Here is an 18,145-nt window from a genome sequence, read left to right on the forward strand (position 1 = left end):
CGCACAGCTGAACATGCAATAAGCAGCATGAAGCACCCTCGCCAGGTGTTGAAGTATTTTCTTTCTGATGTTCAAGGCTTCTGCACAAACCAGTTGTTGGCAGACATGGGAGTGCTAGTAGGCCTTCTCCTCGGAATAGAGCATAATTGCGAAAATAAAAGGCTACTGTGACGGAAATCTCACAGGCCCAAATGGAAATAACAATTTCATCATATGGAACACTGCTTGAAACTTTTACTGGACATTGCAAATAACTTTTTTAAAAGCAGAACTGACAGTTAAAAGAATGACCAAGAACATTTGCATTTTGAAGTACAGTACCAGTCTAGCTGGAACAACAGTGGTACTCCCTGATTCAATTAGCGAGATTGGTTTTGCCAATATGGGTAATCAAAAGACATCGACACCCCTTTGACTTTGTAAGAGCCAAACCACCCCTCACTGAGTATGTCTGAAAGACTCTGAAATTTAAACAACCCTCCAAGGACTGCTGTTTGAAACAAAGAGATGGCCACATGACACACCTGCTGGTGTAACACTGAGGTTTTTGGATTGTGCCTCAGAAGGTAAAGAGACTGCAACTGAACTCGAAGAGAAAAGGATCTCTCTCTCTGTCTCCCTCTCCAGCAAAGTCCCAGGGAAACACTGAGGCAGCTTCTAAACCTCAAGACTGCAGAACTTTGCAGACAACCACCAAGAAAACAGTTGAAACCTCCCTTCGGCCTTCTGGAACCAGAGAAGCAAGTCTGAAATTGTTCATGTGGCCCCTAGTGAGGACTCCAAGACTTTAACTTCAATTAAGGACATCACAACCCAGTATTTGCATTCCATTTATTACCAACTTTACTTCAACCTTCCAACTCTTTCTCCCCCTCTGTATCTATTTGTATGCGTGTGCCTCTCGTATGCATGTGAACGTGGATACGTCGCGTATTTGAGTAATTTTAACCAGTTTAGATAAGGTTAATAAACTTACATCTTTCTTGTTTAAACCCAAGAAAACCTGTCTGATTGGTTCATTTGTAATTATATTCCAGGAACTGTGAGCAAGGGATCACTGAGATGGTAAGCTAAAATCACTGTGTTTAAAAAGATAAGCTCTATTATGGCCAAACCAGAGAAGGGGCAAGAGGAGAGCCTGAGACCCCTTCCTCACCTGGTCGTAACACAATGCAGAGCAGAACAAGTTGCGAGAAAAGGGAGAAGGGAGAGTAAAAGGAGGAGAAGGAGGAGGAAGAGAAAGGGAGACTACAATCTAGGCAGCCTCTTTCTGTCTGGGCTTTACACGAAGAACAAATTGAAGTGCAATACCAGTGAGCTCAACCACAATTTCCAATTCACCAACAGTCCCATGCTCCCTTCCCCCCATCATTGACCATCACAGCATCCTCTTGGCCACAATACAAAAATAAAAGACAACAAAAAATACACTGCAAACCAATCAGGCCGTTTTGCACACAAATTTAAACTCTTAGTGCCAGTCCTTTGTGTGCCTTTGCCTGACCTAGTGCTCCTACAAAGTGCCATCCCAGTGGCTGCACTATGGCTGGTGGAAGGCTACTGATTTTTAGTTGAGGAGACTGCAGATGACCTTGTAGGATGATCTCGAGCAGCTCTGGCTTAGAAGGCTCAGGTTCAGACTGCACCTTCTCAAAATGGCCATTAGCAGTCTGGACTGGCTGGCCAACAGGCGACAAGTACACTGGCAGACCGGCAGTTGTGGGATCTCAAATACTGTCATCCTGAGAAAGGATGGCAGCTTTGTGCTTCACGGAGCCATTGCCACTCGTCTGGGGTGGGGTGGGGTGGGGTGGTGCAGTGGGGGTTGAACTCTGGGCAGAATACTGGATTGCTATGACACACTGTAAGCTCATTTTACCACTGGTCTCCACAGCCATGATAGCAGCAGTCTAAACTTGTATGGTAGCAAGTCGATCTTGCATAAGAGCAGTCTGCGCTTCTACTGCAGCACTCAGAGTTTTGGTGGAAGCTGCTTGTGCTGCAATGAAAGATAGGTCATCAGGCACTGCAACATGGTTGGATCCACAAGTGTGCTCATGGAGTTGGCCAACAGTTTGATGCTAGAAAGAATGAGCTCCAAGCTCTGCAGAAAACCCTGTGCCAAGTTGGTGTTGGAAGCCTCCATTCTCCCTGACATTGAACCAGGCTTTTTGGCAGACTTCCCAATGCACCAAGCATTTTGTTGTCCACACCCATCGATATTCTTCTGTAACAAAAACAAAATACTGCAGCTGCTGAAAATCTAAAAAAAAATGCTAAAAATATTCAGCAGGTCTGGCAGCATCTGTGGATAGAGAAACAAAGTTGACCTTCTAGGTCTGATGAAAAGCTCATCAACCTCAATTGTTGACTTTGTTTCTCTCTCCACAGATGCTGCCTGACCTGCTGAGTATTTCCAGCCTTCTGGCACCTGCTTATCGAAGTCCTCATTTGAGGCCTCTGCAGCAGAGCTTGTGTTCAACTTTGCCCTCCAGCGCTATCTGTTGTATGATCGCCTTAAGAGTGATGGCCCTTTAAGATCTCAGTATGCTAATGATCTAAGTACCAGGACACAGTCATGTGATGAGAGGATCATAGTCACTTTGCAACTGTAACACCGAGAGGAAGGTTCAGTAAATAATTTGCTCTGTACTATACATACTAGCTTAACTGTTAATAAACCTGTTTGAGATCTTTAACAAACTGGACTCCACGCATTTCATTTATGTTGCATCAGACAACATAAAGAACTCATTACATGGTGGCAGCTGTGGTGAAAAGACAAAGTCTGAGACTGAAGCCCACAGTGTTACAACCAAGTGAGAAAGAGGTCTCAGGCTCCCCTCTTGGCCCTTTCCTGTTTTTAGTTTCACCTCAGTGAGTCCTTGCCCACTGCTCCCTAATTGTAATTGTAAAGGAATCAATCAAATAGGTTTTCTCAGTGTAAGTTTATTAACCTTAACATTCTACTTCAGTTAAAACTACTAAAAATACATGACACAATCACACTAGCATGCATATGCAATAAACATGCACACAAATAGATACAAAGGAGGAGAAATAATCAAAGGTGGAAGATTTGAGGTAGTATATGGAATTCAGTTATCGTTTTTTTTGTTTGAAATCATTGATTGAAGTTAAGTCTTCCAGTTCTCGTCGAGGCCCAGTGCACACTTTCAAACTTGCCTTGCTGGTACCAGAAGGTTGCAGGGGTCTTCTGTCTTGAGGCTTAAGTTAATTCCATGGGTCCCTGGAACTTTGCGTGAGAGAAAGAGAGAGAGAGAGAGACCTTGCTTCTCTTTGGTCTTCAAAATTGCAGATTGTCTCAAAACTTTACTGTGATGTACAATTCAATCAATTCCCAGGTTGGCCAGCAGGTTAGTCATGTGACCATCTCTTTGTTTGACAGCATCACCTGCAAGGGTTGTTGATTATTCAAAGCTTACTAGGCACACTTAGTTGGGGGGGGCGGGGGAGGGGGGGAGGGTGGGCGGAGTGCCAGCTCTTACATAGACAAGGAATCTCAATGTCTTTTGAACATGACTATTGGCAAAACCCATGTGGCTAATTGAATCAGGAAGCACTATGCAACTGTCTCTCAGAATGCAAATGCGCAGCCATGTTTTCAGCCACTGCTCTCTGGTCATTTTAAAGAAGTTATGTTAAATGTCCAGTAAATGTTCAATTAGTGTTCCATATGCCAAAATGAATATGTTTCCATTTGGCAGGTGTGGTTTCTGTCACAACAGGTAAAACAGCTTTGAAAATGACCATTCCTACAACTAAAAGAGAGCAAGTTCAAAAGAAATACTGGCCCAAAAAGTGGAAAGAAGGAAGTACTTACCTCCAGCTGTAGATGCAGAGCTCATAATGACAGGCTGCAAGTAAATTTCTACGATCAGGTGAGTCGTTATATTGACGGTCAACGAATACCGGTTTAAAAAACACAAGCTTTGAAATGCTTAAAAGGTTGATTTTGTTTCTCAAAGGCTCCATGGGAGAGAAAAAAATGGGGAAATCCCCATTCCTCTCCCAGGCTGATCGAGATCAGCACCATTACATAGCAAAAGCGCAGGAAAACCCTGAACACTGCAGAGTCTATATTCACGCAGCCAAAGTTTAAAAAAAACATTAAACCACTTCAGCGGGAAGAAGAGTCTCCATTCACATAGCCACAATCAAACAAACATTAAACTACTTGAGTGTGAAGCAGATAAACAAACTCTAGCAAAAAAAGCAATTGAACTGCCTATTGAACAGCTGTGCAACTAGACAAGCTTAAGTGCTGCAAGAAGATAAACAGATAACACTGTCAAACACCTGCTCTTCTCCATCCAAGCAGCTAGTCTCAATAACAGAGAGTTTCATAAAGGGGAAACAGCGCAGAGTCATAGAACAAGTCTTAAAGCAGGTTTTGAGCAAAAGAACAGCAGAAAGATGGATACCAAATTCCCTAGGATGAACTGGAAGGCCATTGAAACCCTATCCAAGTTCAAACTTTTTAAACAAAGAATGCAATTATGCTTCACAGACCAAGTGATTGTAGAACCAGAGAAGCAAGCTCTAAAAATATTGATAGCAGTTGGAAATGTGCGATTATACAGAATCAATACCTCTGCCTTATCTGAAGAGGACCAGAAAGATCCCACAAAGATATGGAAAGTGCTAGAAGATCAGCTCTGATTAAACGTGAATTTTAGAATTCCCTGCCTGGAATTGATGTCCTGCAGGCAACAGCCACAGGAATCAATAGACCAGTTCGTCAGCAGATGCTGTAGTAAGGGCAACGAATGCAATTTTTCAGAAACTGAGCTGTCAGAACTGCTAATGGAGTTGGTGATTGTCTCAACACCCATTGAAGCATTTCAGAAAGACCTCTTGGGGAAAAAGAAATGCCGCAGCATTGATGCGCTGCTAGAAGATGGCATGAAATATGAAGCCACTGTAGCTGGACAACAGCATCTGCAAGCACTAGGTGCAGCCAACAGTATTGGCACAATAACCAGGTCGAAAACAACAAGCAAGTAGTGTGGTAAGTGTAGTTGGTCCCACTCACTGCAAAGCTGTCCTGCATTTCAATACCTATGCAAGGTGTGCGGTGCAAAAGGACATTGGGCCAACATATGCAAGAAATCTGGCTCCAAAGATGCGGCCAGAAGTCACAGCAGGACACAGACAAACAGATGACAGGTGCAACAACAGTGCAACAGCATCAAGGAGAGCACCAGAGACCTGCGTAAATGCAAGCCGATACATGAAGTCCACAATGAAAGAGACCTGAGACAAGAGTCAGAGAGGAGTGATTCTCAGCCAGATGATGAGCAGACGTTTCACATTGTGAATATGAAATACTGTGTTGATGAAGTCAAACAACTGGAAGCTTTTGTTACCATTAACATCATGTGCCCAAAGAAAGTTGGCAAACATACACTGAGGGTTAAGATTGATCCTGGAGCTAGTGCAAATGTCCTACCAGTCTGAATCCTGAAGGATATGGACTGAAGTTGTTGGAAATCAATGATACAACCGACAACTGCAAAGTTATCTGCATATAATGGGTCACCCATCCCTTGCAGTAGCAGTCTAACAGTCCAATGCAGCTATGGCAATTCTGCATCGAAACTGCAAATATTTTACGTGGTAGACACAAGCGGACCAGCAGTGACAGGACTATCAGCATGTAAGGACCTAAACATTGTGACTATCCGCGAGGTCACCAAGGTACCCATTACAGCAGAACAGACTAAGGGAACCTGCATTGAGACAGTCCACGACCTACAACAAATGTACCCGGACAGGTTCGGCCCCATAAGTAATTTCAAACGCGATGCCGTACTGCACCTCAGAGAGGATGCAATTCTGTCAATCGACCCTCCCAGAACGTGCAGCATGCATATACATGAAAAGCTTATGCACGAGTTAGATGACATGGAACACAATGGCATCATCCGTCGTATGCATCATCACACAGACTGGTGCAGCTCGATTACATGTGCACTAAAGAAGGAGGGTATGGCTAGATACAAGGTGTCTAAACCTCTATTTAAAGAGATGTACCCATGAGATTCCAACACCAGAGGAATTGAATCCCAGGTTCACAGGAGCCAAATTTTTCTCCAAGGTGGATGCTAAACATGGAAATTGGTCAGTATACCTAGCTAAGGAATCTCAAGAAGTCACCAACTTCAGGACACCATTTGGAAGATGTTACTTCCAGAGACTATCCTTTGGCTTATGTCAGTCAAGATCCGTTTCAGCAGCATATGGACAGAATTATAGAAAACGTGCCTGGATGTATATGCATTGCCTAGGATACTGTGATAATGGGCAAAACCAAAGAAGAGTATGATCGAAATCTTCATTCGCTGATGACAGCAGCTCATTGTGAAGGGCTTGTTTTTAACAGCAAGAAGTACCAGGTGAATGTAAACCAGATCAATTTCTTTGGCTTCATCTATTCAGCTTGCAGAAGCTGTCCTGTCCCAGGCAAAGTCGAAGATGTAAGGTATATGCCCACCCCACATAACAAGGAAGATCTACAGAGATGTCTTGGCTTTTTCAACTTCTTGGTACCACACATTCCAAACTTTTCTGACAAAGCCTCATCACTGAGACAGCTCTTAAAGGAACACGGACCATTTGTATGGCAGGAGGACCATCAGCATATGTTTGAGTCTTGCAAACAAGCATTTTCAGCAGAATCCTGTACCCGACAATACGATGATCCAAGAAAGAAGACAATCCTGGAAATTGAACCTCACAGAAAGGGCTAGGAGCATGCATCCTACAGGATGGCAAACCAATTGCATTCGGGTCCAAATGTTTATCCTCAGCACAATTCAATTACTCAAACAGAGCATGAAACACTTGCTCTGGTGTTTGGGATCACAAAGTTCCACACCTACTTACCTGTTCAGTAAGAAACCCACCACAAACCATTGGAGATGATCTGGCACAAACCGTTGACAACAGCAGCTCTTAGTGAAAGACTTCAACATCTGCTACAAACTGGGTACCAAAATGGTCACCTCAGATACGATGAGCAGATTGCTAAACCCGAGCAAGAATGAAGAAGTGCCACTGGATCTACAGCATGGACATCGAAGATGTGCTCAAAATCAATTTATTGCATTTGGTCAGCACAGATGTGACCAACTACAACCAGAAACAGTCAATGACCCATAAGTGAAGGCATTGTGGAAAGTCATCATAGAAGGTTGGCCTGATAAGGTAAAAGAGGTGCTAGAAACCCTCAGGTGCTTTTGACCTTACAGAGATGAACTCAGTATCTCGGGAGGTGTCATCTTCAAAGGAAAACATGTGATTGTGCCCAAAGCTCTCTGACAGGACATCTTGTCACAACTCCACAAAGGCCATATGGGCACAGAGTGAACAAGATGACTGGCAACAGACACTGTTCATTGGCCATGGATCAACAGTGACATCGAAAAGTTAGTGAGGATGTGTGAGGCATGCCAGAGCCACCTTCCACAACAACGCAAAGAACCTATACACCCTCACAAGATTCCATCAGTCCCTTGGTCCACAATCGCCACTGATCTATTTTCTGTTAATGGAGATGACATTGGCTTGGTAACCGATTATTTCTCCAAATTTCCAATTGGCAGACAGGTAAAAGACACTTCAAGCGCGGTCGTCGCAGACACTTTGAGTGTCATATTCAGTCATTTCTGTGTACCTGAAGAAATCATTTCTGACAATGGGCCACAGTATATGGGCAAACCTTTCAGGGATATGTGCACCAAATGGGGCATAAACCATGTGACATCCTCACCACATTACCCTCGGTCTAATGGTCTTGCTGAACGAATGGTTCGCACAGTCAAAGCACTTATCCTGAAGTGTAGGACAATGAAACAAGATTTTCATCTTGCCATGCTCCACCTCAGAGCTACACCTATGGATATAGGCTTACTGTCACCAGCAGAGATCATGTTTGGCAGACAAGTGCGGACGACTCTGCCAACCCATCATCTGTCCAAATTCTCCAAAATGCAGAAGACACTGCTCGAAAAACAAGGGAGAATGATGATGGTGCATGACCAACACACAGCGGTGGAACTACCTCAGCTGCACATAGGACAAAAGGTCAGGGTTATACACTCCACAATGTGAACATGGATAGCCGCAGAGGCATCCAAAATTTGCAGTGAGCCTAAGTCCTACAAGATCACAACATCTAGCAGAGCGGCATTGAGAAGGAACCAAAGCCAACGAAGAGAAGTGTGCAATACTCCAATTGTGCACAGAGGACTCGAAAGACCACACTCCAATAATGAGGATGTGACGGAACAATAGGACAACAACCAACAGATTGACAACATGCCTGCAAACCAAAAACAGACGAGGATGAAATCCACATCCCCCAACAGTTATATCATAATGAGATCTGGAAGAGCTGTCTAACCACCAAAAATAATATGTGGACTCTTAAGCTCATATACTTGTAAATTTTGTAATCTATATCCCGCTTGGCTAATTTTGATGTTATCTAATGTTATGTGTTTTTACTTATAGCATATGAGACTTATCTTTGGAAAGAAAGAGAATGTTGTATGATTGCCTTAAGGGTGATGTCCCTTTAAGATTTCCGGATGCTACTAAGCTAAGTACCAGGATGTAGTCATGTGACTAGAAGATCACAGTCACTCTGTAACTGTAACACCTAGAGGAAGGTTCTGTAAATAGTTTGCTCTGTACTGTACATACTAGGTTAGCTGTTGATATACCTGTTTGAGAGCTTCAACGATCTGGACTCCATGCATCTCAGGGGAACCTTGTCGCGGTTCTGGGAGGGAGGGGAAGGGCTGAGAGCAGAAGTGTGGGAAATGAGTCACACACGGTTGAAGGCCCTGTCAACCACAGTGGGGAAGAATCCTCGGTTGAGAAAAAAGGAAGACATGTCAGAAGTACTGTTGTGGAAGGTTGCATCATCAGAACAGATGCGCCAGAGATGGAGAAACTGGGAGAATGGGGATGGAGCCTTAGAGGAAACAGGGTGTGAAGAAATGTAGTCTCCCTTCCTCCCAGAACTGCGACAGGGTTCCCCTTGTCCTCACTTTCCAGCCCACTAGCCTCCACATCCAAAGGATCATCCTACGCCATTTCTGCCACATCCAGCGTGATGCCACCATCGAATGCATCTTACCTTCCCCTCTCCTGTCAGCATTACGACGGGATCGTTCCCTCCGCGACACCTGGGTCTACTCCTCCGTCACCCCTGACACCTCATCCCCTTCCCACGGCACTTTCCCATGCAATTGCAGGAGGTGTAATAACTGCCCTTTTACCTCCTCTCCTCACCATCCAAGGCCCCAAACACTTCTTCCAGGTGACGCAGCGATTTACTTGTACTTCCTTCATGCCCACATTTCTGTCCTTGGCCTGCTGCAGTGCTCTAGTGAACATTAGTGCAAGCTCGAGAAGCAGCACCTCATCTTTCGATTAGAAATTCTACAGTCTTCTGGACTCAACATTGAGTTCAAGAATTTAAGAGCATGACTGGCCTTTTAAAAAAAAATGTAACTTTTTTTTGAATTTTTTTTTAAACTATCTGCCTGGTTTTTCATCTTGTGCTTTTGGACAGAGCTGCTCATTATTCTGCCATTAACATTCTCTTTGGACTAATGCTTTGTCTTTCACCACAACTATTAACATGCTCTTTGCCTTGTCCCATGACATCTTTGTTATTTAATCTCTCCTGCACTCTGCCCTATACACACCTTCCCTTTTGTTCTCTTCCGTAACACCCCACCCCCCACTTGCTTAAAACCTAATACTTTTCTAACCTTTGCTAGTTCTGATGAAAGGACACAGACCTGAAATGTTAACTCTGCTTCTCTCTCCACAAATGCTGCCTGGCCTGCTGACTATTTCCACCACTTTCTGTTTTTATTTCAGATTTCCAGCATGTGTAGTATTTTGCTTTTATATTGTTGCAATAAAGTAAATTGCCTAGGAGCCACTGTGTAACCAAGGCTTCCAACATATGCACAAAGTCTCCTGGGACCTCAGTTCCAACACCTGATATTTTATGTTTCACCAGCGGTCCTGCTCCACTCCCTCATGTTTTCTGTGGTGCATTAGTGTCGCAGGCCTATCTTTTCCACTCTTTGAGATGAAGATGATGCAAGATAAATTGGTAGATATATTTACAAAAATTGAACATCCCAAGTGTCATTACATTTCCGTTGTAACCAGTGCTGTGATTGGTCTCTAAAATAAAAGCAAAATACTGCGGATGCTGGAAATCTGAAACAAAAACAAGAAATGCTGGAATCACTCAGCAGGTCTGGCATCATCTGTGGAAAGAGAAGCAGAGTTAACGTTTCGGGTCAGCGACCCTTCTTCGGAACTCTGTGGAAAGAGAAGCAGAGTTCCGAAGAAGGGTCGCTGACCCGAAACGTTAACTCTGCTTCTCTTTCCACAGATGCTGCCAGACCTGCTGAGTGATTCCAGCATTTCTTGTTTTTGTCTGTGATTGGTCTGTTGGTTCAGGTAAACAAGGTGCAAACTGTTCAGGGATCAGGGATTACGGTTACTTATTGATAGACTGGAGACACAGGGGGTGTTCTCCTTTCAGCAGAGAAGGCCAAGAGATTTTATAGAACAGTTTAAAATTATGAAGAGTATCGAAAGAATAAATAAAGAGAAACTGTTTTCAATGGTTGAAGAGTCAATAACCAGAGGGCACAGATTTAAGGTGTTGGCCAAAGAACTCGAAGTTAAATCAGGAAAAATCTTTTTATGCAACGAGTGGTTAGGATTTGGAATGCACGGCCTGAGAGGTGGTGGATACAGATTCAATATTGGGCTTCAAAATGGAATTGGATAAATATTTAATGGATAAACAACTGCAGGAATATAGAGAAAGAGCAGGGTAATGAGATTAGTTTGATAGCTGAATGACCTCCTTCTGTGCTGTACTATGCTATGATTTTATGTTGTAAATTTTATCCAAAGGATCTGTTAAATAAAGTTCTGGAATTTATCTAACAATTGGTGATATTTGAGCCCAGTACACAGTACCAGTATGGCCCTGGGAATGGGGGTTTGTGGTGGACATTCCCTTGTACTTTGTATTTGTATTTTGTTTTGTAAATTTTCTAGCAGTCTTTTCAGATAACTTTTCATATACCAAGTTATAATGTAGGAAAGTTAAACCACTTAGTATACACCTTTTTCACTCTTCCTTCTTTGTGCTCCTCCAATAAGGAGGCCCAAAAGAATCTTGACCACCAATGTTAGTCGTGGCAAATATGTAAGACAAGAGTAGCTGGTAAGGATTCTCCTATTTTTCTCTATTCCTTGTGGTGAAGCCTAGCACTTTTCTGATATTAGCACAAAGGAGATCAGGAACTTGTTTAAATGGGTGAAGAAACCATTGTCTCTACTTTCTGCGGCAGCTTTTGCTGATGCTTAATACTGCAATGTCACTACCTTACCTTTAGTAGTTATATTTATGGTTACTCCTAGGCCAATACTGCTACCACCACCTGGGTTCAGCTGCATTGCTCCCATCATCTTAAAAATTACAACAATACAGTTACTTTTTCAGATCTGATTTTGATTGCACAAGCAGGTCCGGCAGGGGTGGGCAGGATGGTGGGGGGCGGGGGGGGCGCGGTTGGTGGGGGGTGGTGGTGTGGGCTGGGGCTCAAAATTCTGTTGAGGATGAGCCTTTTGTTAAGATGTGGGATGTACAGCTGTCAGGATGTGGCTGGGTGGGAGGGTTGGGGAAGGGGTTGAGGCCAAACTGCAAAGCCGGTGCAGCTGAGTGTGTCAGAGGTGCTAGGATTACAGTTGTAAACCAGGGCCAAGAATGAGACTCGGTTCTGTACCGAGGTCCTGGAGACCAGCTATGGGGGCAGTAGCTTTTAATTCTATGTGTGCGGTCAGATCAGTTGTTGGTATAGTGTGCAGGCTAAAGAGTCGTCTGCGATGATTAGGGGCAGTTGTGGATATGGCATGATTGGTAGGAGGGGGTTACAGATGGAATGTGCAGGCCAGGGTTAAGGCTCATGCTGAGCTGATATGTGGATGAGAATGGCTTCTGCATGATACAGATGCAGGGGAAATAAGTCTAGATATGGACAATAGCTGAGTGTGAGATAGGTAGAGGCTTGAGAGTTTGTTTGTTGGAGCAAAATAGGTGGCATTGGATTTTTTTGTTAAATTCATTCATGGGATATGGACATCGCTGGCCAGGCCAGCATTTATTGCCCATCCCTATTTGCCCTTGAGAAGGTGGTGGTAAGCTGCCTTCTTGAACCGCTGCAGTCCATGTTGGGTAGGTATACCCACAGTGCTGTTAGGAATGGAGTTCCAGGATTTTGACCCTGCGACAGTGAAGGAACGGCGATATAGTTCCAGGTCAGGAGGGTGTGTGACTTGGAGGGGAACTTGCAGGTGGTGGTGTTCCTATGCATTTGCTGTCCTTCTAGGTGGTAGAGGTCGTGGGTTTGGAAGATGCTGTCTAAGGAGCCTTGGTGCATTGCTGCAGTGCGTCTTGTAGATGGTACACACTGCTGCCACTGTGCGTCGGTGGTGGAGGGAGTGAATGTTTGTAGATGGGGTGCCAATCAAGCGGGCTGCTTTGTCCTGGATGGTGTCGAGCTTCTTGAGTGTTGTTGGAGCTGCACCCATCCAGGCAAATGGAGAGTATTCCATCACACTCCTGACTTGTGCCCTGTAGATGGTGGACAGGCTTTGGGGAGTCAGGAAGTGAGTTATTCACTGCAGGATTCCTAGCCTCTGACCTGCTCTTGTAGCCATGGTATTTATATGGCTACTCCAGTTCAGTTTCTGGTCAATGATAGCCCCTAGGATGTTGATAGTGGGGGATGGTAATGCCACTGAATGTCAAGGGGAGATGGTTAGATTCTCTCTTGTTGGAAATGGTCATTGCCTGCCACCTGTGTGGCGCGAATGTTACTTGCATCTTATCAGCCCAAGCCTGGATATTGTCCAAGTCTTGCTGCATTTCTACACGGACTGCTTCAGTATCTGAGGAGTCACGAATGGTGCTGAACATTGTGCCATCATCAGCGAACATCCCCACTTCTGACCTAATGATTGAAGGAAGGTCATTGATGAAGCAGCTGAAAATGGTTGGGCCGAGGACACTACCCTGAGGAACTCTTGCAGTGATGTCCTGGAGTTCAAATGATTGACCTCCATCAACCACAACCATCTTCCTTTGCGCTAGGTATGACTCCAGCCAGCGGAGGGTTTTCCCTGATTCCCATTGACCTCAGTTTTGCAAGGGCTCCTTGATGCCATACTCGGTCAAATGCTGCCTTGATGTCAAGGGCAGTCATTCTCACCTCACCTCTTGAGTTCAACTCTTTTGTCCATGTATGAACCAAGGCTGTAATGAGGTGAGGAGCTGACTGGCACTGGTGGAACCCAAACTGAGCGTCACTGAGCAGGTTATTGCTCAGCAAGTGCCGCTTGATGGCATTGTTGATGACACCTTCCGTCACTTTACTGATGATTGAGAGTAGGCTGATGGGGCGGTAATTAGCCGGGTTGGACTTGTCCTGCTTTTTCTGTACGGGACATACCTGGGCAATTTTCCACATTGCAGGGTAGATGCCAGTGCTGTAGCTGTACTGGAACAGCTTGGCGAGGGGCGCGGCAAGTTCTGTAGCACAGGTCTTCAGTACTATTGCCGGAATATTGTCAGGGCCCATAGCCTTTGCAGTATCCAGTGCCTTCAGTCGTTTCTTGATATCACGCGGAGTGAATTGAAAATGGCTGAGACTGGCATCTGTGATGCTGGTGACTTCAGGAGGAGGCCGAGATGGATCATCAACTCGGCACTTCTGGCTGAAGGTTGTTGCAAATGCTTCAGCCTTATCTTTCGCACTGATGTGCTGGGCTCTCCCATCATTGAGGATGGGGATATTTGTGGAGCCACCTCCTCCAGTTAGTTGTTTGATTGTCCACCACCATTCACAGCTGGATGTGGCAGAACTGCAGAACTTAAATCTGATCCGTTGGTTATGGAATCGCTTCGCTCTGTCTATCGCATGCTGCTTATGCAGTTTGGCACACAGATAGTCCTGTGTTGTAGCTTCACCAGGTTGACACCTCATTTTGAGGTATGCCTGGTGCTGCTGCTGGAATGTCCTCCTGCAATATTCATTGAACCAGGGTTGGTCTCCTGGTTTGATGGTAATGGTAGAGTGGGGGATATGCCGGGCCATGAGGTTACAGATTGTGGTTGAGTACAATTGTGCTGCTGCTCATGGCCCACAGCGCCTCATGGATGCCCAGTTTTGCATTGCTAGATCTGTTCGAAATCTGTCCCATTTAGCCAAACAACACGATGGAGGGTATCCTCAATGTGAAGGCGGGACTTCGTCTCCACAAGGACTGTGCGGTGGTCACTCCTACCAATAATGTCATGGACAGATGCATCTGCGGCAGTCAGATTGGTGAGGACAAGGTCAAGTATATTTTCCCCTCGTGTTGGTTCCCTCACCACCTGCTGCATACCCAGTCTAGCAGCTATTTCCTTTAGAACTCGGCCAGCTCGGTCAGTAGTGGTGCTACTGAGCCACTCTTGGTGATGGACATCGAAGTCCCCCACCCAGAGTACATTCTGTGCCCTTGCCACCCTCAGTGCTTCCTCCAAGTGCCGTTCATCATGGAGGAGTACTGACTCATCAGCTGAGGGAGGGCGGTAGGTGGTAATCAGCAGGAGGTTTCCTTGTCCATGTTTGACCTGATGCCATGAGACTTCATGGGGTCCAGAGTCGATGTTGAGGACTCCCAGGGCAACTCCCTCCCTACTGTATACCACTGTACCGCCGCCACCTCTGCTGGGTCTGTCCTGACGGTGGAACAGGACATACCCAGCGATGGTGATGGCAGTGTCTGGGACATTGTTTGTCAGGTATGATTCTGTGAGTATGACTATGTCAGGCTGTTGCTTGACTAGTCTGTAGGACAGCTCTCCTAACTTTGGCACAAGCCCCAGATGTTAGTAAGGAGGACTTTGCATGGTAGACATCGTTTCCGGTGCCTAAGTCGATGCCGGGTGGTCCGTTCGGTTTCATTCCTTTTATTGACTTTGCAGTGGTTAGATACAACTGAGTGGCTTGCTAGGCCACTTCAGAGGGCATGTAAGAGTTAAGCACATTGCTGTGGGTCTGGAGTCACATGTAGGCCAGACCAGGTAAGGACAGCAGATTTCCTTCCCTAAAGGGCATTAGTGATCCTGATGGGTTTTTAACAACAATCGACAATGGTTTCATGGCCATCATTAGACTAGCTTTTTAATTCTGCTGTGGTGGGATTAGAACCCATATCCACAGAGCAATACCCTGGGTCTCTGGGTTACTCGTCCAGTGACAATACCACTATGCCACAGCTTCCCCGTGGATTCATGTAGATAGGAAATATCTTATGTACAGTAACATTACGGTTAATTTTCCACACAACTTCTTGTAAGGTTGCATCCTTCTGAGGCAGGATCTGACCTGCCAATTGGTGGGGATAGGCCGTCAAAACCTGTAGTTTGGGTGAGGCAGAGAGTGTGCCAGTGAATTACTCACAAGACGACTAGATCTTTTATCACCTCCTCAAAGGCGATGCTGAGAGGAAGTTTCCTCTGACTGGCAAGTCTAGAACTAGGGAACATAGTCTTCGGATATTCTTTGCCATTCTCTATCCCAGAGGGCTGCGAATGTTCAGTCGTTTAGTGTATTCAAGGCTGAGATCCATATATTTTTGGACACTAAGTGAATTAAGGGATATGCTATATTCTTATGTTCTTATATATGAATCTGGCAGGGAAATGGAATTGAGGTCAAAGATCAGCCATGATCTTATTGAATGGCGCAGCAGGCTCGAGAGGCCATATGACCTACTCCTTCCACTATTTCTTATGTTCATATATTCCAAAATGCCTGTTTCGTTTTAGAATTTCTGCATGCTAACGCTGGTACATCACTATTGTTAGACTTTAGCTTCCAGTGATGCCTGCATTTCAGCACAAGAACTTCTATTTTTCTCTTTGTCAGGTAGCATTCAAAATGCAACCAACTCTCTCCCTCTTGGAACAAATGGCTAAAAATTGCTGTACAGTATAACAGCGGACAAACACAACTCGTTTGTGTGACTTTCCTCTGTATGTTATATTAATGGATGCATTAACCCATTGAAAAGAAAATAGGTTAATGTTTCATTAAAATAAAATATTGAATAGTGGAAATTATTGCCAATATCTTGCCAACAATTTATTTTGCAGTAAAGTCCCTATTTCTTTCCCACAGCAATGTGGAATTCAGCGTTACTACACAAACTATAAGGGATATTATCATTGCTGCTTAATCAGTGAATAATACAGTATGTCCAAAACAGTTTACTCTTTTACAATATGGATAATTTTTACCACAGATCCATCCATTTGCATTCAAATTGTAAAATTAATAATGTAAACTAATTTTATTTACCTGACTCTATGCTTGATGTTTCTGCATTTCTGTAAATGCCTGGAATGGATGAAGCATCTCGATGACTATAACCATCATATGCAGATGAGGCAGAGCTATAAGAATCATCTGCCATGGGCTCAAATCCAGGATTAACTGTCCATTAGAAATAAAGAATACAATTGTGGTAAATATATTTCATATGAGTTGATGTAATGATTGAAATGATTGAATAGTCAGGGAAAGTGTTAAGTGGAGTACATGAATTTCTCCATTGATGCGTTTACACTGCAGGTCATTCAGTTTAGATTCCTGGAGACTGATGTCCATGTCCTGCCATTCAGTGTTTATAATACTAAATAGCTCTCTTTAACTGGGAATCACAGAGTCATAGATCCACAATAAAATGGACTAACATTCTGTTGCCAAAATAAGGGATCTGTGTTTGACGGTCTAAACATAGGGAGTCACCTGACCGACTCTATGTGTTCTGAAATCCCAATCAAACAGACGCCCCTATCGCAGCAGCTCACAGGCACGACAAAGTGTGAACTGTTTGTTTCTTTTACTTAAAGATCACATGGGCTTGATTCATTCATTTAATTAACTGTTGTTTCCTGTGACCGAAAGAGCTGGCAATTCCTTTGTGAAATTATGACAAATCATTTGTTGAGGTACACTTCAAATCAATTTGCAAGAATAGGGCAAAGGGTCCCAGGTTTAAACCAATAGCAGGCAATTTTAGGATTGATATCAGGAGGTTTAAGCCTTTCACAATGTCAGGACGTCCCAAAGCACTTCACAGTCAATAAAGAACTTTTAAAGCGTAGTCATTGTTGTCGTGCAGGGAAACATGGCAGCCAATTTCCACACAGTAAAGTCCCACAAACAGCAATGAGATAAATGACCCAACAATCTGTGCTTTTGTGACATCGCTTGATGGATATATATTGGTCAGGACACTGGGAGAATTCCCTGCTGTTCTTTCAAAAGTGTCACAGGATCTTTTACGTTCACCTCAGAGGGCAGACAGGGCCTCAGTTTAACTTCTCACTGAAAAGACAGCACCACCAACCATACAGCACTGAAATGTGAGCCTGGCTTATGTGCTTGGAGTGGGGATGGGCCTCAAGACTTACTGATTCAGAGATCAGAGTGCAACTACTGAGCCAAAATGGACATCTTCACATAAGAGTGACAAACAGATGGAATGGAGTCTCAGACAGAAGTGGATGCAAAAATCCTGGAATTATTTAATAACCAATTAGATACTGAAATGGAGAGACTTTAGTGTTATTCCGGATGCATGAACCAAGATGAACTAAATGTCCTTCTTCATCTGTAATTATCTGATCTTACATTTGTATGTGCACAGACAGGTGACTACTCTTTTATGTTTAGTTACATGACTACCTACTGTTCTTAATTGATTTTATGCATATAGTATTGTTCAACTGCAATATACAATGTTAATCGATGCTAATGTTACAGAAAATTGCATGGCATATTGTTTGATGGTATCTGGGAAACAGAAAATATGAGAATTATGAGGGGAAAACCCCTTTCAATATGTAATGAATTTTTTTACATTCACCTGAAAGGGCAGACAGGGCCTTGGTTCAACAGCTTATCTGAAAGATAGCCCCTCCTACAGTATAGCACTCTCACGACACCACTGAATG

At 44.1% G+C, this 18,145-nt stretch overlaps 1 protein-coding gene across 3 annotated transcripts in view; it reads right to left on the reverse strand.

The window, feature by feature from the left end:
- The window catches only part of tmc5 (transmembrane channel like 5), a 226,987-nt gene that overhangs the window by 136,841 nt on the left and 72,001 nt on the right, over positions 1 to 18,145 (reverse strand). For all 3 annotated transcript variants that reach the window (XM_068056183.1, XM_068056186.1, XM_068056184.1), the window contains exon 4: positions 16,485 to 16,619. In XM_068056183.1, coding sequence (XP_067912284.1) covers positions 16,485 to 16,619 — 135 coding nt within the window. The remainder of the gene's footprint in view (positions 1 to 16,484; positions 16,620 to 18,145) is intronic.

This window comes from Heterodontus francisci, chromosome 24, assembly GCF_036365525.1.
Source record: "Heterodontus francisci isolate sHetFra1 chromosome 24, sHetFra1.hap1, whole genome shotgun sequence".
Lineage (NCBI taxonomy): Eukaryota > Metazoa > Chordata > Chondrichthyes > Heterodontiformes > Heterodontidae > Heterodontus > Heterodontus francisci.